The 25340-nt window shown below is 39.0% G+C and overlaps 4 protein-coding genes across 4 annotated transcripts; all 4 read right to left on the reverse strand.

Annotated features, from left to right (window-relative positions):
* Nucleotides 1–1062: 1062 nt before the first annotated feature.
* On the reverse strand, nt 1063–6663 carry LOC106305653 (14.7 kDa heat shock protein). Its single transcript, XM_013742002.1, has 3 exons — nt 6550–6663; nt 6202–6419; nt 1063–1412 (listed from the first exon to the last, which is right to left on the reverse strand). The coding sequence occupies exons 1-3, from the start codon at nt 6632–6634 to the stop codon at nt 1266–1268; spliced, it is 450 nt and encodes a 149-aa protein (XP_013597456.1). The 5' UTR covers nt 6635–6663; the 3' UTR covers nt 1063–1265.
* Nucleotides 6664–7489: 826 nt separating this feature from the next.
* LOC106304481 lies at nt 7490–8746 on the reverse strand. The gene is made up of 3 exons (XM_013740888.1): nt 8632–8746; nt 8105–8476; nt 7490–8019 (listed from the first exon to the last, which is right to left on the reverse strand). The coding sequence occupies exons 1-3, from the start codon at nt 8681–8683 to the stop codon at nt 7661–7663; spliced, it is 783 nt and encodes a 260-aa protein (XP_013596342.1). The 5' UTR covers nt 8684–8746; the 3' UTR covers nt 7490–7660.
* Nucleotides 8747–15239: 6493 nt separating this feature from the next.
* On the reverse strand, nt 15240–16041 carry LOC106306490 (RING-H2 finger protein ATL79-like). The gene has a single exon (XM_013743124.1). The coding sequence runs from the start codon at nt 15936–15938 to the stop codon at nt 15402–15404; it is 537 nt and encodes a 178-aa protein (XP_013598578.1). The 5' UTR covers nt 15939–16041; the 3' UTR covers nt 15240–15401.
* Nucleotides 16042–16322: 281 nt separating this feature from the next.
* LOC106306489 (heterogeneous nuclear ribonucleoprotein 1-like) lies at nt 16323–18692 on the reverse strand. Its single transcript, XM_013743123.1, has 5 exons — nt 18430–18692; nt 18237–18329; nt 17921–18144; nt 16711–17752; nt 16323–16605 (listed from the first exon to the last, which is right to left on the reverse strand). Exons 3-5 carry the CDS (start codon nt 18140–18142, stop codon nt 16592–16594), a joined length of 1278 nt encoding a protein of 425 aa, XP_013598577.1. The 5' UTR covers nt 18143–18144; nt 18237–18329; nt 18430–18692; the 3' UTR covers nt 16323–16591.
* Nucleotides 18693–25340: the final 6648 nt, after the last annotated feature.

A 25340-nucleotide genomic window follows, 5' to 3' on the forward strand; every position in this document is an offset into this window, starting at 1 on the left:
AAACTTAAATCGTAAATTTAGATTTAGACCGTGGTTTGGATTTAGAATCTAAGAGTTTAGTTTAGAATTTATTTCATAATGATATATTGGGAATTGAGGATGAGATATTCGTAGGATTATCAAAGATCACGTTATCTTCTTCATATGTGAATTGAGAATTGATGTGAAGCTGAAAACCTAAAAGATGAGTCAAAGATCACGTTTTCTTCTTGTTAAAAGGCGACGTCTTTTTTTTCTCATCTGTTTTTCTTTTTGATAACTTTTTTTTTTAATTAATTTTACGTGATATTTTAATTGGTGTAAAAAGGTGCGGTGAATTAAAGAATTCACCATAGGAGTTTTCCTATGAAAAAATAGAAACGAAGCAGCTAGAGGTAATTAATAACTTCGAGCGTCTGTGACGTGGCACGACAGCTGGCTTCCTTTCACCACGGGTAAAAAATACTCGTTCTTGTCTCAGGAAAGGTTAAAATCCAAAATTTTGAGTCTTTGACCGGTCATATTTACCCTCACAGTTAAAAAACATTGCCTTTCCATTTTTAATTCTTACCGTGATAAGAATACTAGAGTACGATGAGCTGTACATCTATTACTTGCCTATACCTCTCCTTCAATATGCTTTTTGAATGCGACAAAATAGGGAAATTAGGGCAACCTCGTCTCTCGCTTTATTTCAAACTTTTTTTTGCAGAGAAGATGATTTAAATGCATGCAATAAGTCGCTGACGTCACTTATTCTCTTCCGTTAGCTGTCAAACCTTTTTTTTTTTTTACTCTCTCCTTATCTACTTTTTCAGTACATACGACAAGCAAAAGTTTAACAATACAATGCAACGTCGCCTTTCCTTGTTTTTGAATTAACCGTTTTTAGATGTTTATCCCAGAAGATGTTTCCAAGCTTATTTTTCATGGTTTCCCACGTAGTATTATATAAAATTTTCGTTTGTTTTTTCACAACAATATAAAGTTTGTTACTTTGATAAAAAACATCCGTTAAAAGATCACGAAAATAGATTCAAAGAAACTTTTTGACGACATTCATGAGATGATTATACGTAGAAGGAAATCAAAAGCACACTTAACCATTAAACATCAAGATAAGAACAAACCAGACTCAACAAAAGTTCACCTTTATTAGAAACTAGAAATTAAGAAAAGACCAGACAAACCCTAGACCAGTAGACACGCAAGAGAAACGACGATAGCGACCACCATAGACACGGATAAAAAGACAAAAGACGTACGTACGGACGGACTCTCATCGATCAAACTACGTCGTCTCTTGTGATCTTGCAGTTGAGCATCTTCTCGACGACGGTCAGCTTGATGTTCACCCCGGGGACCTTAGGGACGGTGATCCAGAGCACACCATCGCGGAGCTTTGCCTTCGCTCCGCTGACGTCGTACGCCATCTTAGATAGATATGGTTAATGACCGGTTTAATGTTGGTTTATTAGTTATTTGGTTTACTTGTAAATACCGGTTATGTATATATAACCATGTAACGAATCTTGTACAGTTAAGTTTAATGTGAATAACAAACTATATTCTTGATTCTCTCTCTCGTTCCCAGCTCATCTTCTTCATCTTCATCATCTCGAATCTGATCTGTATGAAACCTTAATATGGTATCAGAGCAATCTATCTGAGCTTCCGCATACTCGATTCGCATCATGAGTCTTCCTTTGATGTCGATTTCGCGATTCGTGATTGTGATGATTTTCGCCATTGTTGAGCTGTTTCGGGGAGTTCTGAGTTGTTTTCTCATTCTTTCTCTTTTCGTTTCTCTTTGATTGACCTCTTGCGAACGATTTCTCTTCTTTTTCATCGTTTCGTATTGTTTCTTGTGGTGAGTGAATCTTGCTTCTTCTCGATGGTAGATCCGGTTCTTCCATCCGATGGATCTCGTTTTCAGACTGATTTGTATGAGAATCCTTACTACTTGCATCATACGGATCATCCAGGCCTCGTTCTTGTTTCTGATCGATTGACTACAGCTGCGGAATTTCACTCTTGGCGTCGTTCTATGCGTATGGCCTTGAATGTTCGTAACAAATTGGGCTTTGTTGATGGTACGATTCTTCGTCCTTCACCTGATCATCGTGACTATGGTGTGTGGTCTAGGTGCAATGATATTGTTGCGACGTGGTTGATGAACTCGGTTTCCAAGAAGATTGGACAGAGTCTATTGTTCATTTCCACAGCAGAGGGTATTTGGAATAATCTAGTCTTGCGTTTTAAGCAGGATGATGCTCCTCGTGTGTATGATTTAGAGCAACGGTTGAGCAAGATTGAACAAGGAGCCCTGGATGTGTCTACATACTATACGGAGTTGGTCACTTTGTGGGAAGAGCATAAGAACTATGTGGAGTTGCCAATCTGTACGTGTGGTCGATGTGAGTGTGATGCTGCTAACCTTTGGGAGAAGTTGCAACAGAGAAGTCGTGTTACGAAGTTCTTGATGGGGTTGAATGAAACTTATGAGCAGTCTCGACGTCATATTCTTATGTTAAAGCCTATGCCGACTATTGAAGAGGCTTTCAACATAGTTACTCAAGACGAGAGACAGAGAGCTATTAAGCCATCAACAAGAGTTGATAGTGTTGCTTTTCAGGCTATGCTAACTCCAGTCCCTGATGCTTCATTGACGACATTGGAGAACAATGCTTATGTCGCAGCGTATAACACTCTTCGTCAACAAACTCAGCGTCCAATGTGTACTCATTGTGGAAAGAGTGGCCATACGATTCAGAAGTGTTACAAACTGATTGGTTTTCCTCCAGGCTATAAGACTAATGGTTCTGGTTATGGATCAAAGAATCAATATTTTCAGAAGAATCAACCACAGCATCAGCAGCCTCGTTCTGTTCAGCAACAGCTAACCAGTCCTACGGTTTCTCAACAGGCTAATGCTATTGCTAATGTGCACACTGATGTTGGTTCTTCATTTCAGTATGTTCCTCCTGGAGTTCCTCATCTTACAAGTGGTGGGGCTAATACTCTTCTTCAACAGTTCACTCCACAGCAAATTCAGAATTTGATCTCACAGTTTAATACTCACGTTCGTGTTCAAGAGCCTTCGGTTTCTACTTCCAGAGCTACGATCACAGAACATGGTGCTACTAGCTCTGCTTCTCTCTCTGGTACTTTTCCTTTTCCATCTTCCACTCTTAAATGTGAAAATGCCATTCTTACTTTTCGAGACCATTGCTTATCCACTATTCCTTCCTTTTTACCACATAATGCTTGGATAATTGATAGTGGGGCGTCGAGTCATGTTTGTTCAGATTTGGCAATGTTCACAGAGCTTACACCAGTTACTGATGTTAATGTTACATTACCTAATGGAACTAGAGTGCCCATTACTCATACTGGTGTTATACATATTACGGATGCATTAGTTCTTCACAATGTCTTGCATGTTCCTGATTTCCAGTTTAATCTCATAAGTGTTAGTAATCTTTTAAAAACATTGTTTTGCTCTGCACATTTCTTTTCTGATGTTTGTTTGCTACAGGAACTTACACAGGGATTGATGATTGGGAGGGGTAATCTTTACCACAATCTCTACATTCTTGAGACATCTTTTTCTCTCTCAACATCATCCCCTGCTCCGTTCTTTTGTGGTTCTTTGTTGGTTGATGAGCATGTCTGGCATCTTCGTCTAGGCCATCCCTCATCTGGTATTTTTCAGAGATTGTTGCATGATTTACCAAACTTGAAGTCTGGTGTATCGTCGTCTAAAGAGTCTCATTGTTCAGTTTGTCCTTTAGCAAAACAGAAAAGGTTAGCATATGTTTCTCATAACAAGTTGTCGTCTAAACCATTTGATTTAGTTCACATAGACATTTGGGGTCCATTTAGCACAGAGTCTGTTGAAGGTTTTCGTTATTTTTTTACATTGGTGGATGATTGTACAAGAATGACTTGGATCTATATGTTGAGAAATAAAAGTGATGTTTCTGTCTCATTTCCTGCTTTCTTAAATCTTGTTTCAACTCAGTTTAATACAAAAGTAAAAGCCATCCGATCTGACAATGCTCCTGAACTATCTTTTTCTGATATTATCAAAGCACAAGGTATGTTGCATTACTATTCGTGTGCATATACACCTCAACAAAATTCTGTTGTTGAGAGAAAACATCAACATTTGCTAAATGTAGCTCGTGCTTTGTTATTTCAATCTCAGGTTCCATTGACGTATTGGGCTGATTGTGTGTTGACTGCTGTGTTCTTGATCAATCGTTTACCATCACCATTGCTTGATTTTAAATCTCCTTATGAGCTTCTGTTAGGTAAGCAACCTGATTACTCTATGCTAAAAGCTTTTGGTTCTTTGTGCTATGTTTCGACATATTTGAAAGATAGAAATAAATTTTCACCTCGTGCTAAGCCTTGTATTTTCTTAGGATATCCGCTTGGCTATAAAGGTTTCAAAGTTCTTGATTTAGAGTCTCGTTCTGTCTCTATTTCTCGGAATGTTGTTTTTCATGAAACAGATTATCCTTTTAAGACTAGTGATCTTGTTTCTGATGCTGCTGATATGTTTCCAAATACGGTTCTTCCTATGCCTGTACCATTTCATTTCGTTGAGACATTTCCTTTACCTGAACATTTACACTCTGGTTGTTCTCATCCTATACCTGTGTATGATAGTGATAATCCAGTGCCTGACATTGGTAGTTCATATGGATCATCATCTAATGGGCACCCTAGGACTGTTACATCTTCTATGCATAATAATGTTTCTGGTGTTAGCTCTGTTGATGATGCTCGACCTAAACGATCGACTAAGCCTCCTAGCTATCTATCTGAGTATCATTGTGCGCTTCTTCCATTTACTTCTTTTTCGTCTTCCTCATTACCCACAGAACAGAAAACACCTTATCCTCTTTCTTCTGTTCTTTGTTATGATAATCTCAACCCTCTTTTTCAATCCTCTATTCTTGCTTATACCATTGAGACCGAGCCTAAAACCTTCAAGCAAGCTATGGCATCTGAGATGTGGCGAGGCTCTGTGAGTGCAGAATTTGAGGCTCTTGAGCAGAATGGAACTTGGGATGTTGAGAGTTTACCTGAAGGGAAGAATGTGGTTGGTTGTAAATGGATTCATACTATAAAGTACAATGCTGATGGTACTGTGGAGAGACCGAAGTCGCGTTTAGTAGCACAGGGATATACTCAGCAAGAAGGTCTTGATTATGTTGACACTTTCTCACCGGTTGCGAAGTTGACAAGTGTGAAGCTTCTTCTTGCTTTGGCTGCAGCGAAAGGATGGTCTTTGAACCAAATGGATGTCTCTAATGCATTTCTACATGGGGATTTGGAAGAGGAGATTTATATGAGATTACCCCAAGGGTACACTCCTCCTCCTGGTACTGAGCTTCCTCCTAATGCAGTATGTCGTCTACGAAAATCCCTATATGGTCTTAAACAGGCATCCCGTCAGTGGTATAAACGTTTCTCTTCCGTTTTGCTTGGTGCTAACTTCATTCAGTCACCAGCTGACAACACGCTCTTTGTCAAGACCAACAAGACTTCCTTCATAGCTGTTCTTGTATATGTTGATGATATACTAATTGCGAGCAATGATGATGAGGCGTTATTGGCTCTGCAGACTCTCTTGCGTTCTGAGTTTAAGATTAAAGATCTTGGCAACGCTAGATTCTTCTTGGGCCTTGAGATTGCTCGTTCTTCTACGGGGATTGCTGTTTGTCAGCGCAAGTACACGTTGAACCTGCTTGAAGATGCTGGTTTGCTTGGCTGTAAGCCAAGTACGATTCCAATGGATCCTTCTTTACATATGTCTAAGGATTTAGGCACGCCATTACCTAATCCTACTGAGTATCGTGAGCTTATTGGCCGTCTCTTATACCTGACTATCACACGGATGGACATCACGTTCGCGGTTCATCAGTTGAGTCAATTTCTATCTGCTCCCACTGATATTCATCTTCAGGCTGCTCATAAGGTTCTACGATACTTGAAAGGCAATCCAGCTCTTGGTTTGTTCTATCCTGCAGATACAGAGCTATGCATTAATGCTTTTGCAGATGCAGACTGGGCGACGTGTAAGGATACTAGACGATCTGTTACTGGCTTCTGCGTTTTCTTAGGGACTTCTTTGGTTTCTTGGAAGTCGAAGAAACAATCTGTTGTGAGTAGGAGCAGTACAGAGGCGGAGTATAGAAGCTTCGCCACTGGGTTGAACACCATGGTGCCTCCGTATTTGCGACCGTCGTGGTCGTACTCGGACATGGCGGGTTCGTCGGCGAAGAAGTGGACGTTGTTGCCGTCGACCCAGTACTGGAGGTCAGAGGCGGGACAGCCAGGCAAGTCGACCCTGTAGATCACGGTGTCTTCCGTCTCTTTCACCTCGTACACCGCCTGGTTGCCACTTTTCTGGAAACGGTTCCTCGCTACAACACAACAACAAACAAAGAAACGCGCAGATCAGTCACTGGACATTATAGATTTGTTGACAGAAACATGAAAAGATTAACTTTTGTAAGAAAAAAAAAAGTGTAATGAAGAAGAAGGAAGACGTACGGATAGGTGGAGAGTTCCTCGGGACACCGCTACCGGAGCTACCCTGGCTCTTGTTTCCGCTGGAGATGCTGCCTGCTTTACTCATTCTTAAAAACGACGTTGTTTTTGCTGTTTTGGGATGTGAGGATTGTGATGTAACGAGTGTGAGTGCCCGTACTATTTATAACGGAAGGAATAGTGGACTAATGAGACTACTTTAGGGTTTGAAAAAGCGTCGAGTAAACTTTAGTCGGTTCATTTAAGGTTATTTCTAAATGGGCCTAGTTATAAATGTTTCTTGATTCACTTAAGTGGATGAGTAAAGTGACTTTAAAGAATCCATCCATATGGTGAGAATATAACCGCAGGTCTTGTTATGTTTCTTTAATTAATGGGATTGTAACCACCTTTAAAGATGACAGATTCCATCTTTAGTCACATTTAGTAGTTGTGCTGTAGTTTCCTTATCTTTATTGTGTTTGTTACGCAGTCATCTTTTGCGTCTAAGTGGATGGGACTTTTTTGCATTAGATGTTCATCATTTCCTCGGTCTACCAGAAGCTTGGCCCAAAGTATGCCTCTGTTCCAGTGAGCAGATGCAATGGCTTACACAAAGACCTTAATAAGTGTTTAACCTTTGTTCATGGTATAACATCTTCTTACAAATTGTGGTTTGAAATCCAATTTGATTTAGATTGCGAGTGTGATAATTTGACATTTATTCTAAAAATGTTTAAATCTGCGTTTTTCCAGTGGTGATATTGTTATGAGTGTGAGGTTTGTGGTTAATCAACTACAATGGCTTGAAGATCATTAGAGTATGTGGAAGTGATGCAGAACATAGAAATTGATATCCGAATGAAGATAATATAATTTTCAGTATTAATGTAAGCCATTTGATGGATCCAGCTTATATTATTAACTTGGTTTCAATCAGCTTAATTAGGGAAGCAAGTTTAGATTGTGAAAACAAGTGACACGAATCACTAAGTTCCATAATAGCAAACACAAAAGCAGGACTAAACCATAAAAGTCTCAAATCCCAACTTAAAACACACAAAGACTAATCCAATCCAAGTACTCATAAAACAAAAGGGGATAGATTCATTGTTACCGCCGTGAAAAGATATGATTACTCATTGTTACCGCCGGTGTTGGGACGAGGGGAAATGAGAACCTTGAGAACACCAAAGTTTACAGCACCGGTGATGTTATGACTCAAAAGCGAATTAGCTGCAGAGTCACCAGACCAAGAAGTGTCGACACTTCCAAGGTAAAGACGGCCACTCTCGTCGTGCTCGGAAACATTCTTGACCTCAGCAGTGAATTTAATTTCACTCTCATTAGCAAGCACTTCAACATCACCGTCCCCAACACCAGGCACATCCACAGCGAAGAAAAGACCACCATCAGCTGTTGGTTCTCCAACGAAGGCTCGCTTGCGACCTTTCACCACAAACGGATGCTCCTCAACACGTCCTCCGGATTTACCTATCGCAAAGCATTTTTCAGTAACTGATATATGCAAAGACGTTTAAAAGGTGATAACTTTTTGGAAAGAGGAAGGGGATCGAACCTGTGAAAGGAGGGACAGTGTTGGTACACTTGTTGTCGTGGTCCTTCTTCACCTTGACTCTTGAGAGAATCATCCTCAAGACTCCATTTTTCATCTTGGCCTCCACGCCGGTGATCTCACAGCAGTCACAACCCAAACCGGCGGTTCCGGAGTACTCACGAACGCCCTGCTTCTCGTAGCCGTCGTTGAAGGTTACCGCGGAGAAAAACACCACCTTTTGCCTAACGGCGTCGACCCTGTGGTGGACAGCGTCGTCTGGAACGCCGGGCAAGTCGACGCGCACGTAGAGTTTGTCGTCGTCGAGAACCTTGACTTGGATGAAACCCTTGGGACCTCTTTTCTGGAACTGGTTGTTGGTCGCGTAAAAACCCTCTGGAAAACGTAAGAAGAACTTAAGTGAGCAAGACACAACCGAAGAAGAAACACAGTAAAAAACATATCTTTAGATGATGAGAGAAACAAATATTCATGGAAAAATCTAAAAGAAGAAACAAACTAAAGGGAGATAAGAGAAGAAAGAAACAGACCCATATCGGTGGGAAGCGTCGAAATGTCAATGCAGGTGGTGAACCCAACCATCTCTCTCTTCTTTCTCTCTCTGTATTTTCTCTCTCTCTTTCGTGCTTAAAAATGGCGTCTTTGATTTTGTTGTCTATTACTAGTACTTAAACGAAGAAGGAGGTGCGAGCTATGTAGACGTGGCACTCTATAGTTGGCTTCTTTAATTTCACCTCAAAGAGGCTCTCGTCGCGACGCGGAGAGTAAAAACAATTTGACTGGTCGTCTCCCCTCCCCTACGTCACTCTGTTTACCTTTAATGTTTTTTTTTACCGTGAAAACAATCCGAGAGAACGATGAGCTGTCATTGCTCTCCTTCCATGCCATTCACATACGACCAAAACACGTTAAATGTGACATCTCTTCTCTGCTTTCATCTTCACTTTTTTACAGAGGAAACATTGAATCCGCCGCTGACGCCAGCGATCATTTACTGTTTCACCCTAAAAAACGACGCAGTTTTTGCTGTTTCGGAAGTGGAGAGCGCAAGTATAAAACGAGGGCGAGTAATTTTACGCGCTAAATGTGTCTCTTACTATCTATCGAAAGGGGCTAACTTAAGCTAGTATGGGCCCATTAGTCGGCCCAATTATTTTAGTAACGAAACATAAAATTAAATTGGACATAACAAAAAAGCCCAAGAATTTGAAACTGCTTTGATTTGGGGCAATGTTTTCAAAATTGGACCAAACCGAACCGAAAAAACTTTTAAATTATGGGTTTAAATATTAAACCGGATTTAACCTTATTCAATTGAGTTTAAATATTGAATAAAAATTAGAACTAAAAATACATAATTTGTTATTTATTTTCTGCAAAATTTATACAAACTTAATTGGATTTAGTTATTAAAATTTCCAATAATCTATTAATATAAAGTAGACATGAATTCTCTTCTCCTCTTGCCACCTGAAAAAATAGGGGAAGGAGAGCTCGACACGTGTCCACCTTTATTTGAATTTTGTTGCGTTTCGTTTTGTTATCGTTAACGGGCTTCCACGAGATTTTTACTTTTGGTTTCATTACTCTTATTTGGGCTAAAAGAAATGAACAAAACCTTAGCCCATTGTTATCTTCACCTTCCTCAATAACGACGTCACTAGAGATTTCTACGGTCCTTCATGTTTTCGACCTTTCGTTCATCTTTGTATTTTCTGGAGAGAAATTTGAGACAAATCGTCATATCGATTCCCTGGATAGAGATGTTTCAGTGTCATTTCGTCTCATCTTCTTCTTCTTGGAATCGTTACAGACTGAATTGATTCACTGACATTAACAAGGTTCTTAACTCCTTTGACCCATTTCAACCACGATTTCTCATTCATTACATCTTTCTTCTCTTCCAAACTGTGCATCTATAGCTATAAAAAGGTATGCCTACATACGTAAACATCATCCTCACAAATCCTAATAACAATTGAAACTTCTTTTTACCATAGAATGGCGAACACATCTCTCTAAGAAAAACGAGGATATAGGGTGGAGTAATCTGGGGGTTAAGAGGCGATAAAGAGATTATTGATCTGAAACATGAGCAAAGCTGAAGAATTTACGAGGTCCAATCAGAGAAAGAGATTACAAGTGGAAAAAGCAAATCGTGATCTGAATTTAAGATATGTCCATATAATCTTTCTCTTAAATCATTTACTATCTCTTATAATATGCTTTCTTATATTCAGTTTTCAGTTTTATAATGATGAAAACAGGGAATCATGCTGACAAAAAAAAATCAGTTCTCAGATACGCCAGACGATCCGGTCAAAAATGTTGTTGTTTTAAAAGCTTTAAGCTAAGGTAGAGTTTAAGAGATTGAAGAGGATCCAGTAAAAATGCAACAAAGTCGCTGGAAAATCAGATCATCAATCAAGTTGAGGCAAGTAATGAAACCATGATTCTATGTTCCACCATTTGCTTCAAATATTAAGAATCTTTCTGATCTCCCTCTACTACTGCTGTTTCACATCTGTATGCTTCAATGTTTTCACAATCAATTATGTGGACAGAGCGTGGAGTTTTTCTGCAGGAGAAGTTGAGAGTATTGATACTGCAAAAGGTTGGTGCTACACCTCATAATGCTTTAAAATTCTTTCATATGGTTCTGCATCATTTACATGCGGATGATGCAATGACAATAATGCCGTTGGGGTTCTAAGGTAATACTTCTCAAGCTCATGGTAAATGACATTAAACGGGAATACACAGCAGCCATGAACCACCCAACTCTAACAATTCTCAACTCACTATCACGTATGCTGGTACCATGTCCAGCTATGTGTTTCAGATGGTTCAGGCTCTGCAGTGTTTATGGCTTTTGACGGTGAGATGACAAAACTCACCAACACCCGTGCCGATGATGTTGCATAACTTATGGTACCATTATCCAATAACCATTTTAATTCTTCTATCCAACCCTTGACCACCACATCCACCTAAAATCTTAATGCTAGCTTTATGGCAGGAGCATGATGTTACAGACCCAAATCAAAGGTCACTTCCCAGTGCATTAAGGACTTGGTCGGCCGCACTTACACCATTCACTTGAAGCTTTCCTCATTCAACTTCTCCACCAAGCATGAATCATTCACCATATCAAGGATCTTTGACCGCAATCAGCGCTCACAACCATTGTCCATATGTGTATCTCTGTTTTATTTCTAGCTTGCTAAGAATGTCATATGTTTGGTTCGCAGGGGGTGATAACAATCCCATAGACGATATTCATGGTGTTGGATCAGTAAAAACCAAAGCCTCGAATGGTGTGACCAACGCGCCAATTTTGGAATGATGATTCTGTAGTGATTAAGGGGACTACATCCACTATTGGTGTCTTACCATGGTGAATCACTGTTCGATCAGCAGCTCAGCCTTACATACTCATATGTTCTTCAAAATTTGGTCTTTGTAGTAGCCATGTTCAAGGTTTAATAAATTAAATAAAAAATTGGTTTACAAATGACTTGGTTCGTTTCCACTGGTAACTTATATACTTTAGACAGATTAGTAGTAAATCAACTTAGATTATATTTATTAAAACCCATTTGTATGGCTCATTAGCCATGTCCAGCATCCACAAAGTTCTACAACTCCAGACAATCAGACGTTACATTATATTATTTAGGTGATCCCAAAAATCTGGCAACATATAAGTCAAACTAACAAAAAGGAAATGTTTTGAAAATCAGACCGGACATTGACTCGGCATTGTAGTTGGATCAATAGTCGGACGGGTCCAACCGGTTCAACCGGGTTTTTAAGTTTAATTTAATTTTAGATTAAGTAACTATATATGTATAATTATAAATCAATTTTTATAAAATTTATTTCATTGTTAGGATCTAAAAATGATACGAAAATAAAATAAAAACTTGAAAAATAATATTAAATATAATGAAAAATAATTTATTTAGATATATATTAAAAAAAAACAATATGAATTTCTTATGAAATATTTTTTTAAAATTTGAGTTTTTTATATTTTTAACTTGAATTTGAGAAAAACGGGTTTTAATATTGAACCGGGTCACCGGTTTTTGCGAGTTTCACCGGTTTTTGACTGGGTTTGCCGGTTTAACTCAAATCCGGTTTTTATTACAACTCGAAACGGGTAAAAAGGCCGAGTCACGATCCGACCGGTCCGGTTTTCAAAACACTGCAAAAAGGGGTTGTCCTCTCCATATAAGCATCTGAAAAAAAAATTACCTCAAACTTCACATAATCTACGCAAATACCTGTTTGGCAATATGGTGGAAAAAACTCTACACAAAGCAGACAACAAACTCCAAGACTCCAAAGATCGAAAAGGTACATGAACTCAAAAAGGGCTCACAAACTCAACAGGTTCAATACGAAACCATTTAGATAGAGAAGGTACCCTCGAGTTTCATCATTCCGCTACACATCACGTGGACTGTTCTAAACAATACTTTCCACTTTAACGCTACGATATTACCAAACTCAGAAATTAAACTAAAACGGGAAAGTGCACATGACTACACAGTCAACTCTTTCCTTTATGTTCTCCTAATAAAATTACTTACTCATTACTCTGTAACAACCCTCATTGGCTTACAACTCCTAATATATACATTATCTCATATAATTAAACAACCCCACAAGTTATATACAAGAGTATAGGTTCCACTAACATATAGCATCACATTTCCTCACTTTCAGTTCATCCCATAATTTCAACCGTCCAGTAACAACGACCAAATATATAAGTAACAAACAACAACATATTCCGAGCGAAGCGCGGGCACGCCCTAGTTTAATCATAAAATAAAACTGCTTATGTGTAGCATCCCCATCCCGCAGTCTGAACTGGATCAGTCCAAGGTCGGACTGATCAGACGGGATAGATATGTTGGACATTAAATCTGGATAGTACTGGTCAGGTTAAGACGATACGGTATTGTCTGAACATAGCAGTTGAGCTTGTCGGACTAAGCTGGACGGATTCAGACAAGGCAGGTGGACTTGTCATCCGAGATCAGTTAGTCAATGTGTGGACTGACTGGTATACGTTGTGACGGGAACAGATACTGAGCTGAACATGAACTGATTAGCCAAGAAAAATGGCGGGAACAGTATCTGGCGGTTACCGAGAGCGGTTACTGAGCGGTTACCGAGAGCGGTTACCGAGTGGTTACCGGAGCGGTTAATAAGCAGTTAGCGAAGCAGTTATAGGGCGGTTCTGAGTGGTTGTCGGACCACTTAACTGACTGGGACTGTTTATGGGTTCGGGAACTGCTAAGGTGGTTAAAAAAAACCGAGAAAGAAACTGCTCGAGGGCAGTTTATGAATTAAATGGGCGCGGGAGCGGTTATGTCGGGAAGGGAAACCACCCATCTGTTTCCTTTAAAGGGGAGATCGCGGATCAGAGAAAGGACATCTTTTTCTGGACACAGTTTTTTGGACAGAGAGACAGAGAGAAATACCGAGAGAGAGAGGTGCTGATCGAAAGAGACAGAGATCGCGGAGAAGATACTAGTCGGATCCTGATCCGGCTGTCCGCATACTGAACGATGGTAGGGAAGCCATGTTCTGATTGAAAGCATGCGTCTTGATGGTTCATGATGTACGCATTGGCGGTTAAGTCAGTTACAGTCTGCGGGACCGTTCTCAAGCCAAGGGAAAGGGTCTGTCGGCTTAGTCTGTTCTGATTAGAGTCGTGTACTGATGAATCGCGAGGATATTGGAGTCTGTGGCGGTTATGATCGAGAGGTAATGGTCGCCGGTCTGGATACAACGTACGGAAGGGTTCTGTGTATGGATTGGATCAATTCCTACTAGATACTGGGTACTGGATCGGCTGTGTACTGGATCGAGTGGGATTGACGGGTAGACAGGCGGGTGAGGAACTGGACGGTGGGTTTGGTGCGTCTGTGGGTGGTTCTGAACGCACATTGGAGCGTGTGTGTGTTCTAGATGCGATGGCTTACGCTATCGGTCCGTTCTGATGATCTGTGGAAAGGGTCGGATGCATACATCTGATAGTGGATACTGAGTGTGGGACGGTCAAAGACAAGGAGGGATGCAGAACTGATGAGAACGTTTTGAGTGGTTTGATAGATACGATCAAGACTGGCGACGTACTGAAAGGGATAGACTGATGAGCAGGATGGCTGTGAGGAGAACTGACTGGATCGAGGGCTGTGGAGCCGACTGTGTACTGACTGATCCGGGTGTGATCAGGGACTGGTTCTGGGGCGCTAAGCATGGCTAGCGTACTGTCTGTTCTGGATGGCTGGTTGGAGACCAAGCCGTCTCTCTTTGTTTACTTGGATCATGTGGGGATGGTTGGCTGAGTGACTAAGGAACAAGGAAATTCGGTTAAGTATCTAATCGAGCTGGCTGGATAAGATGGATGGAAAGCATGTAGACAGCAAGGAAGGAGCGTATGGATGGATTGTCAGACAACGAAGCACCGAGGCATTAAGGTACATGTTTATCATGCTGCAAAAATTAGTAGACTGCTAAATTGCTGGATTAGACTTATCGAACCCTGTGTACTGAACTGAACTTCATAGAGGAAAACTGGGATAAAATCCTAAATTAGAGAAAAATCGGATATCGATCATGTTTGGTCGAGGGAAGCGAACTGGGGTCGTACCGGCGGTAAGAGAAAGAGAAATCGGGTCGGGGCCTTTTAGTATGCCCCGCCTAAAACATGTTTTGGAACATTGGTGAATATGTTTTCGGTTCACGATTTAATCTTGTCCGGTCCGGTTTGAAAACACTGATTTGGAGAAGTTTGTAAAAAGTCTCTCTTGTAGAGTTTGGTGCAGAGGTTATTGATGAAAAGATGGGATGCAGTTTCTAGATCGTGATCAAGTAGGTACAACATTGATTCCTTTCTATCATCCATTACACATTTGCGTGACGTAAGATTATTGATTCTCGCTGAAAATGATTTGAATCATCTTATGAAAAGTCAATTTTACCAAGAAACTAGTATCTTGCATTTTGAACATGTAACAAAACCTTTGATCGGTCCTAGTGTGTCTGTTAGGTAGAGTAGAGTTGCCATTTTTGCTGTCGTTAGAGCTTATAATTATTATAGTTTGATGCATACAAGTGGTAACTAATGTTATGGTACATAACATGAACATAGAACAACAATCTCAAGCAAAACATAATATATAACTCTAAGCTTTGGATACAACGAAAGACTAAACAAAAAGGTCTAAACCTTTTGGAAAGAAGAAAGATGAGAACGTGGGAGAAGAAGTGAGGAAAGCTAAGCATTGATCTCATTTGTTGAAGGAGCTACCGCTGATGTTGCAGAGTCTAAGGTGTTCTGTGAGAAGATAGAAGTCCGGCAAGTAGGACAGGAGGAGCGGGAAGATAGCCACTTATGGATGCACTTGACATGGAACCCATGATGACATTTCTCCAGCACGTGGATGCTCTCACCTGGTTCGAACTCAGACAAACATATGGCACACTCTGCTTGAGCCCCTGCAAGCTCAAGGTCTGAGGAGTAGACAAGCGTCGGAGTTGGCACGGTGGATGAAACATCCTCTTCAGGATCAGGCTTGTGCTCGTTGTCGTCAGTTTGGAGATTTGGGCGGAGAAAGCAACGTATTGCAGCGCAGAGAGAGAGGCCACATATGAGAGCAGAGACGAAAAGGATGAGGAGAACAGATGCGTTTGCTTGGAACTCACTAGAGTTTGAGTAAGGCTTCCATCTGCAAGTATGAGAGTTACATTCTGTAGAAGAAGCAGAGGAAAATGGTGAAGAAGCTCTAGCTACTTGTTCTACTAGCAAACGCATCTTGTGAATTGTTTATTGAGAGTGTCTTGTGGGTTTAGTAAACCTTATACAAAGAGAGTGTGGGGACAATGGTGGTGAGGGTTCCAGTGAAGTCTTGAAGCTCTCAGGATTAGGATGTTTCGTCTGTATTTTGAGGACTATAACACTCGCCTTCTCTCTCTTTTGGTCCATTTCAAATAATAAATGGATATTATTGTGATAGATGATGGGATTGCTCCTTTGTCCTTCTTGGCTTATCATCATCCACATGTTTGCCACATGTTGCCCTCACTCTACGTTGCCTACATTCTAGGCAATACCTTTGCTCTCTCTCTTTATTTTAATTCGTTTTCGTTCATGTTTGAATATGTCAATATCTCTAAAGATTTAACAAAGAAGAAAGACAAGAACTTCATACACTTCACTGTTTTTTTTGTCTCTTTATATATAACTCAGTTTACAGTTTTTTTAAAGATTAAAGAACCAAAACCCCAAATTAGAAAACAAGGGTGAAAATAAAAACTAAAGCAACAGTTAAAATAGTAAAAAGTAAAGGAAAGCTTTAAGGTATTTTTGAACAGTTTTTAAAAAACTTTTTTTCCCTCTTCTAAAAACTCTCTCCTGCAAATAGCCAAATCATCATCTGATCTCCATGGAATATATTTCCCACTTCTCTAAGCTGCAATTCCTGCAACAGCAATATTAATCATATGATTTCATCAGTTTTTTTTTTCCAATAAGAACACAAATATGTTCATGTTCTTAGATGAAAAAAGGTGATCATTGTTCATACCTCCGTTTGGTTGCCTGTTGATGTATCCAGCCGGTCCTCTAGACATGAAGTCAAATGCTCCCATTCCCAATTTTTCATACGCCTTTGCAGGCATCGAAAGCCACGCCGAGTCACTGTAGAGAGAGTCTGCCTCCAAGCTGTTTAAACCGTTGCTGAAACCACCAACATGAACTCCTCTCATTGCTTCTAATCCTAAGCCTCCTCCCTCACTGCGATAGCTATTACGTGCACGTGCACCTGCTCCTCCCCAGTTGTCTCCAATGCTGCCTAGTGAAGACATTCCAGAGTTTCCATTGAAGCTGCTTCTAGAGACTGGTGAGTTTGACATGTAACCTAGACCACCACCATTTCCCCATAAATGGTTCTTTGTTGATGCATTTAGCACAGAACCGTTAGCTCCTCCTCCTGTCTCAATCTGGCTACCGTACCTGCTAAGGCTCGGAGTATATCCAGGGCTAAAGGGCCGTCCAAAGCCTGCACTGGAACCAGATCCATACCTCTGAGTCTGGTCTTGCTCGAAATTCAGATCAATCCCATATCCATGTCCAAAAGGTGAGAATCCGCCCCTATTAACTACTCCTGGACTGTACCTAACCTCAGGTTTCACTCCATAACTTGAGATTGGACTCGGGGTGAACCCTTGTGTGTACTCGTTCATCAGCAACGCACTGATTCTATTACTGCCAAAGCCATTTACATTCATCTGGTTCCGGACTGGGTCCTTGGGAACAGCCAGTTTGACTTCCACCATCTTCCCATTGAGTTCGTGGAACGTCCTTCGCAAGACTCTGTCTACAGCGTCCTCTGATTCATAAGAGATGAACCCAAAGCCTCTCGGTCGCTGTGTTCGTTGGTCATACATCACCACAACGTCAGTGATAGTCCCAAACTGAGCAAAGTACTTCTTGAACTCAGCCTCTGTAACCGATGAAGCCAAACCTCCAACAAAGATCTTTTTACAGTTTGCTGGACCAGGTGATGATCCCTGTAGACTGCTGTTACTTTTGTGATCATCTCTTGGAACTGCCTTCTTCGCCTCAACCTATGATCAATGTAGTATATATATTAACATCCCACATCGTGTGGGTGTTGGTTCCTTGGGCAATATATATGTGATGTGGCAATCGTCAACTCTTGAGCTAGCTTTTGGGTGTGAGTTAGGTACATCAGTAGTAGTATAGGTTCTGTTCTAAAAAGGGACTTCACTTACAAGTTTACCATCAATGACGTGTCTGAGCAGCACGACTCTCTCAGCAACATTGGGATCAGCGAAGACAAGGAAACCAAAGCCACGAGCACGACCAGTGGAACGATCCTTCATGATGACGGCTTCCAAAACCTCGCCGAAGCTCTGAAAATAGTCGCGAAGACGGTCTTCGGTGGTCTCCCAAGAGATCCCGCCGATGAAGAGCTTACCTGACTCCTTATCCATTCCTGCAAAAAGGAGTATACTTGAACATCTCGATCTAACTGAAAACACCATCTACATTCATGAAGAGAAGAGAAGAGACTCGAATCGAGCAAACCTTTATGGGGAAAGCAAAAGGATGTAACGATGAAAACGAACAGCTGGGTCTTGATCGGATTCTGTGAACCGATCGACCCACGATCCTGGATTCCTGCAAAGAGAAAACACACACAAAGTGTCGATCAAAAAAAGGTGGAAGCTTGGAAGAAGAAATCAAAAACCCATGAAGGATTAAGAAGCTTTTAGATTACCGAAAGTTTAAGAAAACAGAGAAGAGAGGAGACAAGACGAGATTGAAAATCGAAGAGCTTGGAGAGGATGAAGCTTTTAATAAGAGGGCGGGCGAGAGGCCCTCTCTCTCTCTCTTTTCTGTTTTTTGACTTTCGTCCAATAATAAAAGAAAGGATTGACTGTTTTAGTTTTGAAATGGGCAAAGAGGAAGGAAAATGGATGATGTGAGTTTGTGCAGAGCAGATGAGAAGTGGAAAAGGGAAGAGAAGCTCCTTCTTACGTTTTTTTTGTTTTTTGTTTTATATATATTATTGGCTATCCTCAGCTTCTTCTCTTTTAAAGAGACGATGGTATTTTCGTCTTTTCATATATCTTCTCTTTTGTAATAATAACAGAACAAAAATATTAACGCATATAAGTTAAAAAATCTTGGCCTCTTTAAGAATTTAGAAACTTTTTGATATTCAAAATCTATAAAATGATAAATAGTGTAAGAGTTATTGGTTGTTGTATTTTAATAGATTTGAAAATCCGAATTAAATCTAGTGTTATTAGTTCTATGATTTTTAAATCTGTATTAAAATCATGTGTTATTGGTTTAATGATTTATACATTCTATATCAAATCAAGTGTTATTCAATCGTACGGATTTACTAATATATTTGATTTAATAATGGATTTGATTGGATTTTTCAGTTAAAAATACAAAGATTCAAATCCGAGGGAAAACCTCCGGATTTGCATATTTTACTTAGATTTATAAATACTATATGGATTTCTAAATCAATCAAAATATATAAACCAATAAGAGCTTAAGAGCATCATAAAATGAAATCAGGGTTATTACGGGTTTATTCTGATTTCTTCCTACTAATAGACTATTTCTTCTTCCTAACTTATTTTTTAGAATTTTCTTTTGTTTCCATTTGTTTTGTAAGGTCAAATCATTTTATTTTATCATGAGTAGATAACACATCAGCATCGTTTTGTTTTCACTTTCCATCGAACAAATTGCAAGCCATGGTTCGTTGATCATTATGAATAGATGCAACATGTGATTTATAGACAATAATTTGATCGCAAATATTTTGATTGAGCTTACTATAAAATGAAGATGGCATGAAAAGTTTTTTAATGAAAAGCTTTTGTGGGAATCAACGTGGGCCCATTTGATCCGAAGTATTCCGAGCCCATTTGATCCTTAAGACTCTACCCTAAGCCACAGACGCAGCCATTATTGATCAATGATGCATCAATTTGACAGGTAGGGATTCAGGGCATCCAAGGGGGCACTGTCTCAAACTCTGTAGTGGGAGGTGGAGGGGATCGTCCTGATCCTCATTTTCTTCCTCATTCTCGTTAGCTTTTCTCCAACATTCTTCTTTAAGAGAGGCGTGTTGAAGAGTGTCGATTGGAACATTTTTCCTTAACAGAGGCGTGTTGAAGAGTGTCGATTGGGGATACATATTTTCCATCAAAGAGTTTGTCGTTCTTCGCCTTCCAAATGTACCAATAGATCCATGGGAAGGTATCGAATTGTGGTTTCAAAGGAGCCACTTCTTTTCTCTTCCAAAACAGGAAGTTCATGTTTTGATAAATGGATGTACTCGGGAAGTAACCCGGAAGGGACAGATAGTTCGATAAAGCCCAAAACTGAAGGGCTGGGGAAAAAGAAGATGATTAATCGACTCCACTGGGGCAGCACATCTAGGACAACTCCTATCGGTACCCCCGGTGTCTACACATGAGCCTCTCTGCCGTCGCCATACAGCCCGAGATATCCTGCCATAAAAAATGCTTCATCTTGCTCGTGGCCTTTATCTTCCACACATGGCTCTGTAGGCCTGTTATACTTGGTTCTATAGCCACTTCTTGTGAAAGACTCAACTTGGTCAATCGAAGTAGGTCATAGCCGGTTTTAACCGAATAAACTCCTTATTTTGTGTGGTTCCAAACATATCCATCTGGAGCACGAGAACGAGAGGGTCTCAACCCAAGTATCAAAGGGATATCATCTGGGTGAAAGAAATCCTGTAAAAGTTGTGTATCCCACTCCTTGGTATAATTCCTAATAAATGACTGAACTAGAAGCCGGGGTAGTCTGTATACAATGTGGTCAGCAGGTCTAGATGGTCGGGCCACTCCATCTGGAACCCAAGACTCACTCCAAACCCTCGTATCTCGACCCGTACCAATTGTTTTTCGTAAACCCAATATGAGTAGAGGTTTTACTGCCATAATACTACGTCATCCATATGATGGTGAGTATGTACGTCGATCTTCCAATGGAGATGTGTGATTATAGTATCTCCTTATTAAAACACGTGCTAGTAAGGAGTTCGGATAATGAATTAGTCTCCAGAATTGTTTTGCAAGAAGCGCTATATTGAAATCATGAAGATCGCGAAAGCCTAATCCCCCTGAATTTTTGGGAGTAAAGATCTCGTCCCATGCTATCCAATGTAAACCTCTGCTGTTCTGTTTTGAGCTCCACCAAAAATTAGACGTTGTATTCCTTAATTTATCGGTAATTCCTTGTGGAAGCAAGTAGCATGACATCACAAATGTCGGAACTGCTTGAGCCACATATCTGACTTGAATTTTTTTTCCTCCTTTAGAAAGGAGTCTTGATGACCAAGTGTTGACTCGTCCATTGAACCGATCTTGTACAAAGGAGAACACTTTCATCTTCGAGCCACCGATTTGTTATGGTAATCCAAGATACATCAACATGCCGCCTTCTGAAGAGAAACCTAAGACGTCTTTTATATCTTGCTTCTGAGAATACTCCACTCGGTTTCCAAAAAACATAGATGATTTGGATGTATTTAGTCATTGTCCTAATGTCTTTCCATATATGTCTAGAATGTCCATGATCTCCTTGCATTGGCTTAATTCCGCCTTACAAAAGAAAAAATTGTCATCGACAAAAAGAAGATGAGAGATCCTTTGGGCTTGTCCAAGCAACACGGAAACCCATAATCTTCTTCTCCGCTTCCGCTCCATTTAGAAGTAAGATCAATGCCTCCGTACACATGATAAACAAAAATGGGGAAAGGGGGTCTCCTTGTCTTAACCCTCTCCTAGGTAGAATTCGCCTTCTTGGTTTCCCATTGACTAAGACTTGATATGTGACCAACGTGACACAACACATAATGAGGTCAACCAGTCTTTCATCAAAGCCATCTTTAGCATCAAAGCCGCTAAGAAGCTCCACTCCACTCTATCATAAGCTTTTCTCATATCTGTTTTAATTAGGCCTAGGCATCCGGGTCTTCGGGTCGGATTCGGGTCGGGTATTGTCGGGTCCGGGTCCTTCGGGTCCTAGCAATTTAGACCCATATAGGTACCTATAACTTTTCGGGTCGGTTCCGGGTCGGGTCTTGTCGGGTCCGGATCGGTTCGGGTCTACAATTTCAATACCCATAAAATACCCAAAATTTTCGGGTATATTTTGGATCCGGGTCGGTTCGGGTATTTAGGACCCGAAATAGACTCGAAGTACCCGAACTGGACCCGAAAACTCTAAAAATACCCGAAGAACCGCAAAAATATCCAAAAATTTATCCAAAATCAGACCCGAAAACTCAAAACATACCCGAATTTTACCCGAATACCCAAATTATATTTTCTAAAAATCTAAAATTTCACCAAAAACCTACAATTATAAAATGCTCAGGCCTAGTTTTAATAGCCATGAAGTCTTCCCTACATCTTTGGTTCGTCTGTAGGGCGTGGAAGTTTTCTTGTGCTATCAGAATGCTGTCAGTTATCAAACGTTTTGCCACAAAGGCAGATTGTGTCTCCGAGATCAAGCGCGAGATAACTCTCTTGAGTCTCTTGCATAGAAGCTTAGATATAATCTTGTAACTAACATTACAAAGACTAATAGGTCTGAACTCGGTCATGTCCCGAGGTTTCTTCTTTTTCGGGATGCGATAGATATTCGTCTAGTTCAATAGTGGGTCGAAGCTACTCGTCGCAAAGAAATCTCGGACAAGTCTAATAATAGCTTGCCGCATCTCCCACCAAAATTTCTGAAATAATTTACTAGTCATACCATCTGGACCAGGTGCTTTATCTGGGTTGATGTCGAAGAGAGCTCTTCTAATTTCTTGTTCCAACGATTCCTCTAAGAGTAACCTATTGTCGGTACTAAACACCTTTTCCGAGATAAAATGGAGGGAGGCGTCCAGCTCTGTTGGCGAAGAGGTAGAGAAGAGATCTCGAAAGTATTGAACAACTCCGTTCTCCACCTCGATTTTGCTCTCTACCAGCTTTCCATGTTTGTCTTTGATACTAATTATCCGATTCTGGGCTCTTCGTTGTTTTGTAATGGCATGATGAAATTTTGTGTTCCTGTCATATCTATGCTACTGATCTTTGTTTTTTTCTTCCCAGAATGTATTTTCTTCTCTAAATGCCAAACTCAGTTGTCTTCTCAAGTCCTCCAGTTCTTCTGTTGTAGTGAATTCATCATCTTGTGCCAAATTTATCTTTTTCTTTTAACTCCTTTATCAATATAGAAGAATTTGTAGGATTTTATTTTTTCCATGAACTAATTTTATTTCGACATGAGATAACTCTTTGATGAAAATTCCTCATTGAAATTTCATCAAATTGTCTCCATCCCGAGATCACCGCTTCCTTGAACCCCGGTTTTCCGATCCATCTCTTGTCGAATTGAAAATTCTTTCTTGTCCTCCTAACACCGAATTAAATCCGTCTCTCATACGCTTACTTTTCATTCATCTTTATTCATTATATTAATCACTAATCTCCAGGTCCAATTATCATTTAGGTATCAGAAAATTTATCGTTTACTCAAAAGGTGTATGTATATTATCTATGTTTTTTGTTTATTTCTTGGTGATGTAATTTTTGAACAGGTCAAATATCCACCACCGTTTTATGCATCACATAGTTCATCATCTATTTTAAAAACATTTTTATAGACCGGATGCAGGGCCGGCCCTGGGCGAAGCTCAATGAAACATTCGTCTTAGACCTCCAAAATTTTTGAAAATCTTTACATGTAAATAGGTCTCTAATTTGTAAAAAAAAAAAATTTTAGGCCCCCAAATTTTTGAAGTCTTTACTAAATGGTTTTGGGCCTCCAAATTTTCAGGGCCGGCCCTGACTGGATGGTGCATCATCTAATTTTATTCGCCAGTCCAACATTTTTATAATTCGTATTACCCACTATATATTCGGATTAAAGCGTATTGACCAATGTTTAACTCTAATGGTACTGAACAACTGAATATCCTCCAAAAACCCTAATACTTACTTAGGCTTATAAGCCTGTTTACTAATGATCTCTTACGCAAAAGGTTTGTTCTATTAGTACCCTACGTTCGTAGATTAAGCAGCTTGGCTAAATCGGGAATAAAGGATCTGATAAGAATTGAGCAGCACCATAGGCTCACAATTTTATCTTCTTCTTTTGAAAGATGAACTAGAGCTTGATCTGCGCACCCGCGCCGATGTTTGTTTTTATTTTTTATAAGTGATAATATATTTTAAAAATTACTCGTTTAAATAATTGTTTAATATAATATTTCTAAACACAATAATTTTATAGTTTATATTGAGTAATTTTGTTTTATCTTGTAAATCATCAAATATATCATCCATATTTTTAAATATGATCCGTATATCCACACAAATGTATTTTTATTCTTATAGATCAAAATTTTATGATAATGCATAACTAAATGGTTGTATATACTATTTAAAATATATGGTCTTATATATTTTCTAATTTTTAACATTTATCATACTGAATTTACATTGGACTATTATTTCTATGAAAATATATGTAACATAATATATTTATATATTAATCTATATATTATATAAATGTTTTTTGTAACTTTTGTTTTAGTTATTACTTATAAATAATAAAAATATAATTATATAGCTTTTAAAACAATATTTTTCATTAACTATTTAAAGTTAGATAGAGAATTAATAAGAAAAAAATCATATAAGGTAGGCTAGTTAATATGGAATTAATTATTATGTATATATGGAATTAATAAAATAATTACCATATAAAGTATGTATTTAATTACGAAATGTATATATGAAATTTATTATTTTAAAATACACATATTAAATAGGAAAGACAAAGAATATTAAAAGCTATGTTTATTAATTATTGTTGCCATGATTTTTTAGTTAAAATTTAATTTTGAAAATGCATTAATTGAAGAGAAAAGAAAAAGATCCAAAAAAATAGGTTAATTAATAATTTCAATGGCATGTCATCGTAAATATAGTGGAAAATTAAGGTGAAATCTAATTTTGTACTCCTATTTTAATAGATTACTAGACCCTGACCCGCACGCCTGGTATGAATTTTTGGTTTATGGTTATTTATTTAACTAAATGATGTATTTGTAATATTTGATGTATTATATTCACCAAGTAAATAATTTTTTGGCATCTTAAACCATCTATTTATGATGAATATTCGATATCATATACAAAATTGAACAAATAGACGTAATCAGAGAAATGTAGACAATATATAAAAATAATGGTTATTAATGTAAAATATGAAGAAATATTATATTATGACTTATTATGGCATAAAAGATTATAAATTAGTTATACATGTTTAAAGAAAATAAAATGATTTTTAAACTTCTATGAAAAATTTAACATATAAAAAAGGGTGATGAATTACATACTTTTGTTAATCATAAATTATTTATAGTCTTTTTTTGTCAAGATAATTATTAAATGTCCATAACATTAATATGTTAAAAGGTCATATTATGAAAGCCCATGTTGTAACTGTTTTTTTCCGGGAAGTGTAACAAAAAAAAATTACCTTTAACTCTTCGTTTTGTTTAAGTTTCGTGTCAGTATAAGATTAAAAAAAATCTCTCTATCTTTTTCAATGTTCAATTTGAAGCTTATT

The sequence above is a fragment of the Brassica oleracea genome, chromosome C7, assembly GCF_000695525.1.
Source record: "Brassica oleracea var. oleracea cultivar TO1000 chromosome C7, BOL, whole genome shotgun sequence".
Taxonomy (NCBI): domain Eukaryota; kingdom Viridiplantae; phylum Streptophyta; class Magnoliopsida; order Brassicales; family Brassicaceae; genus Brassica; species Brassica oleracea.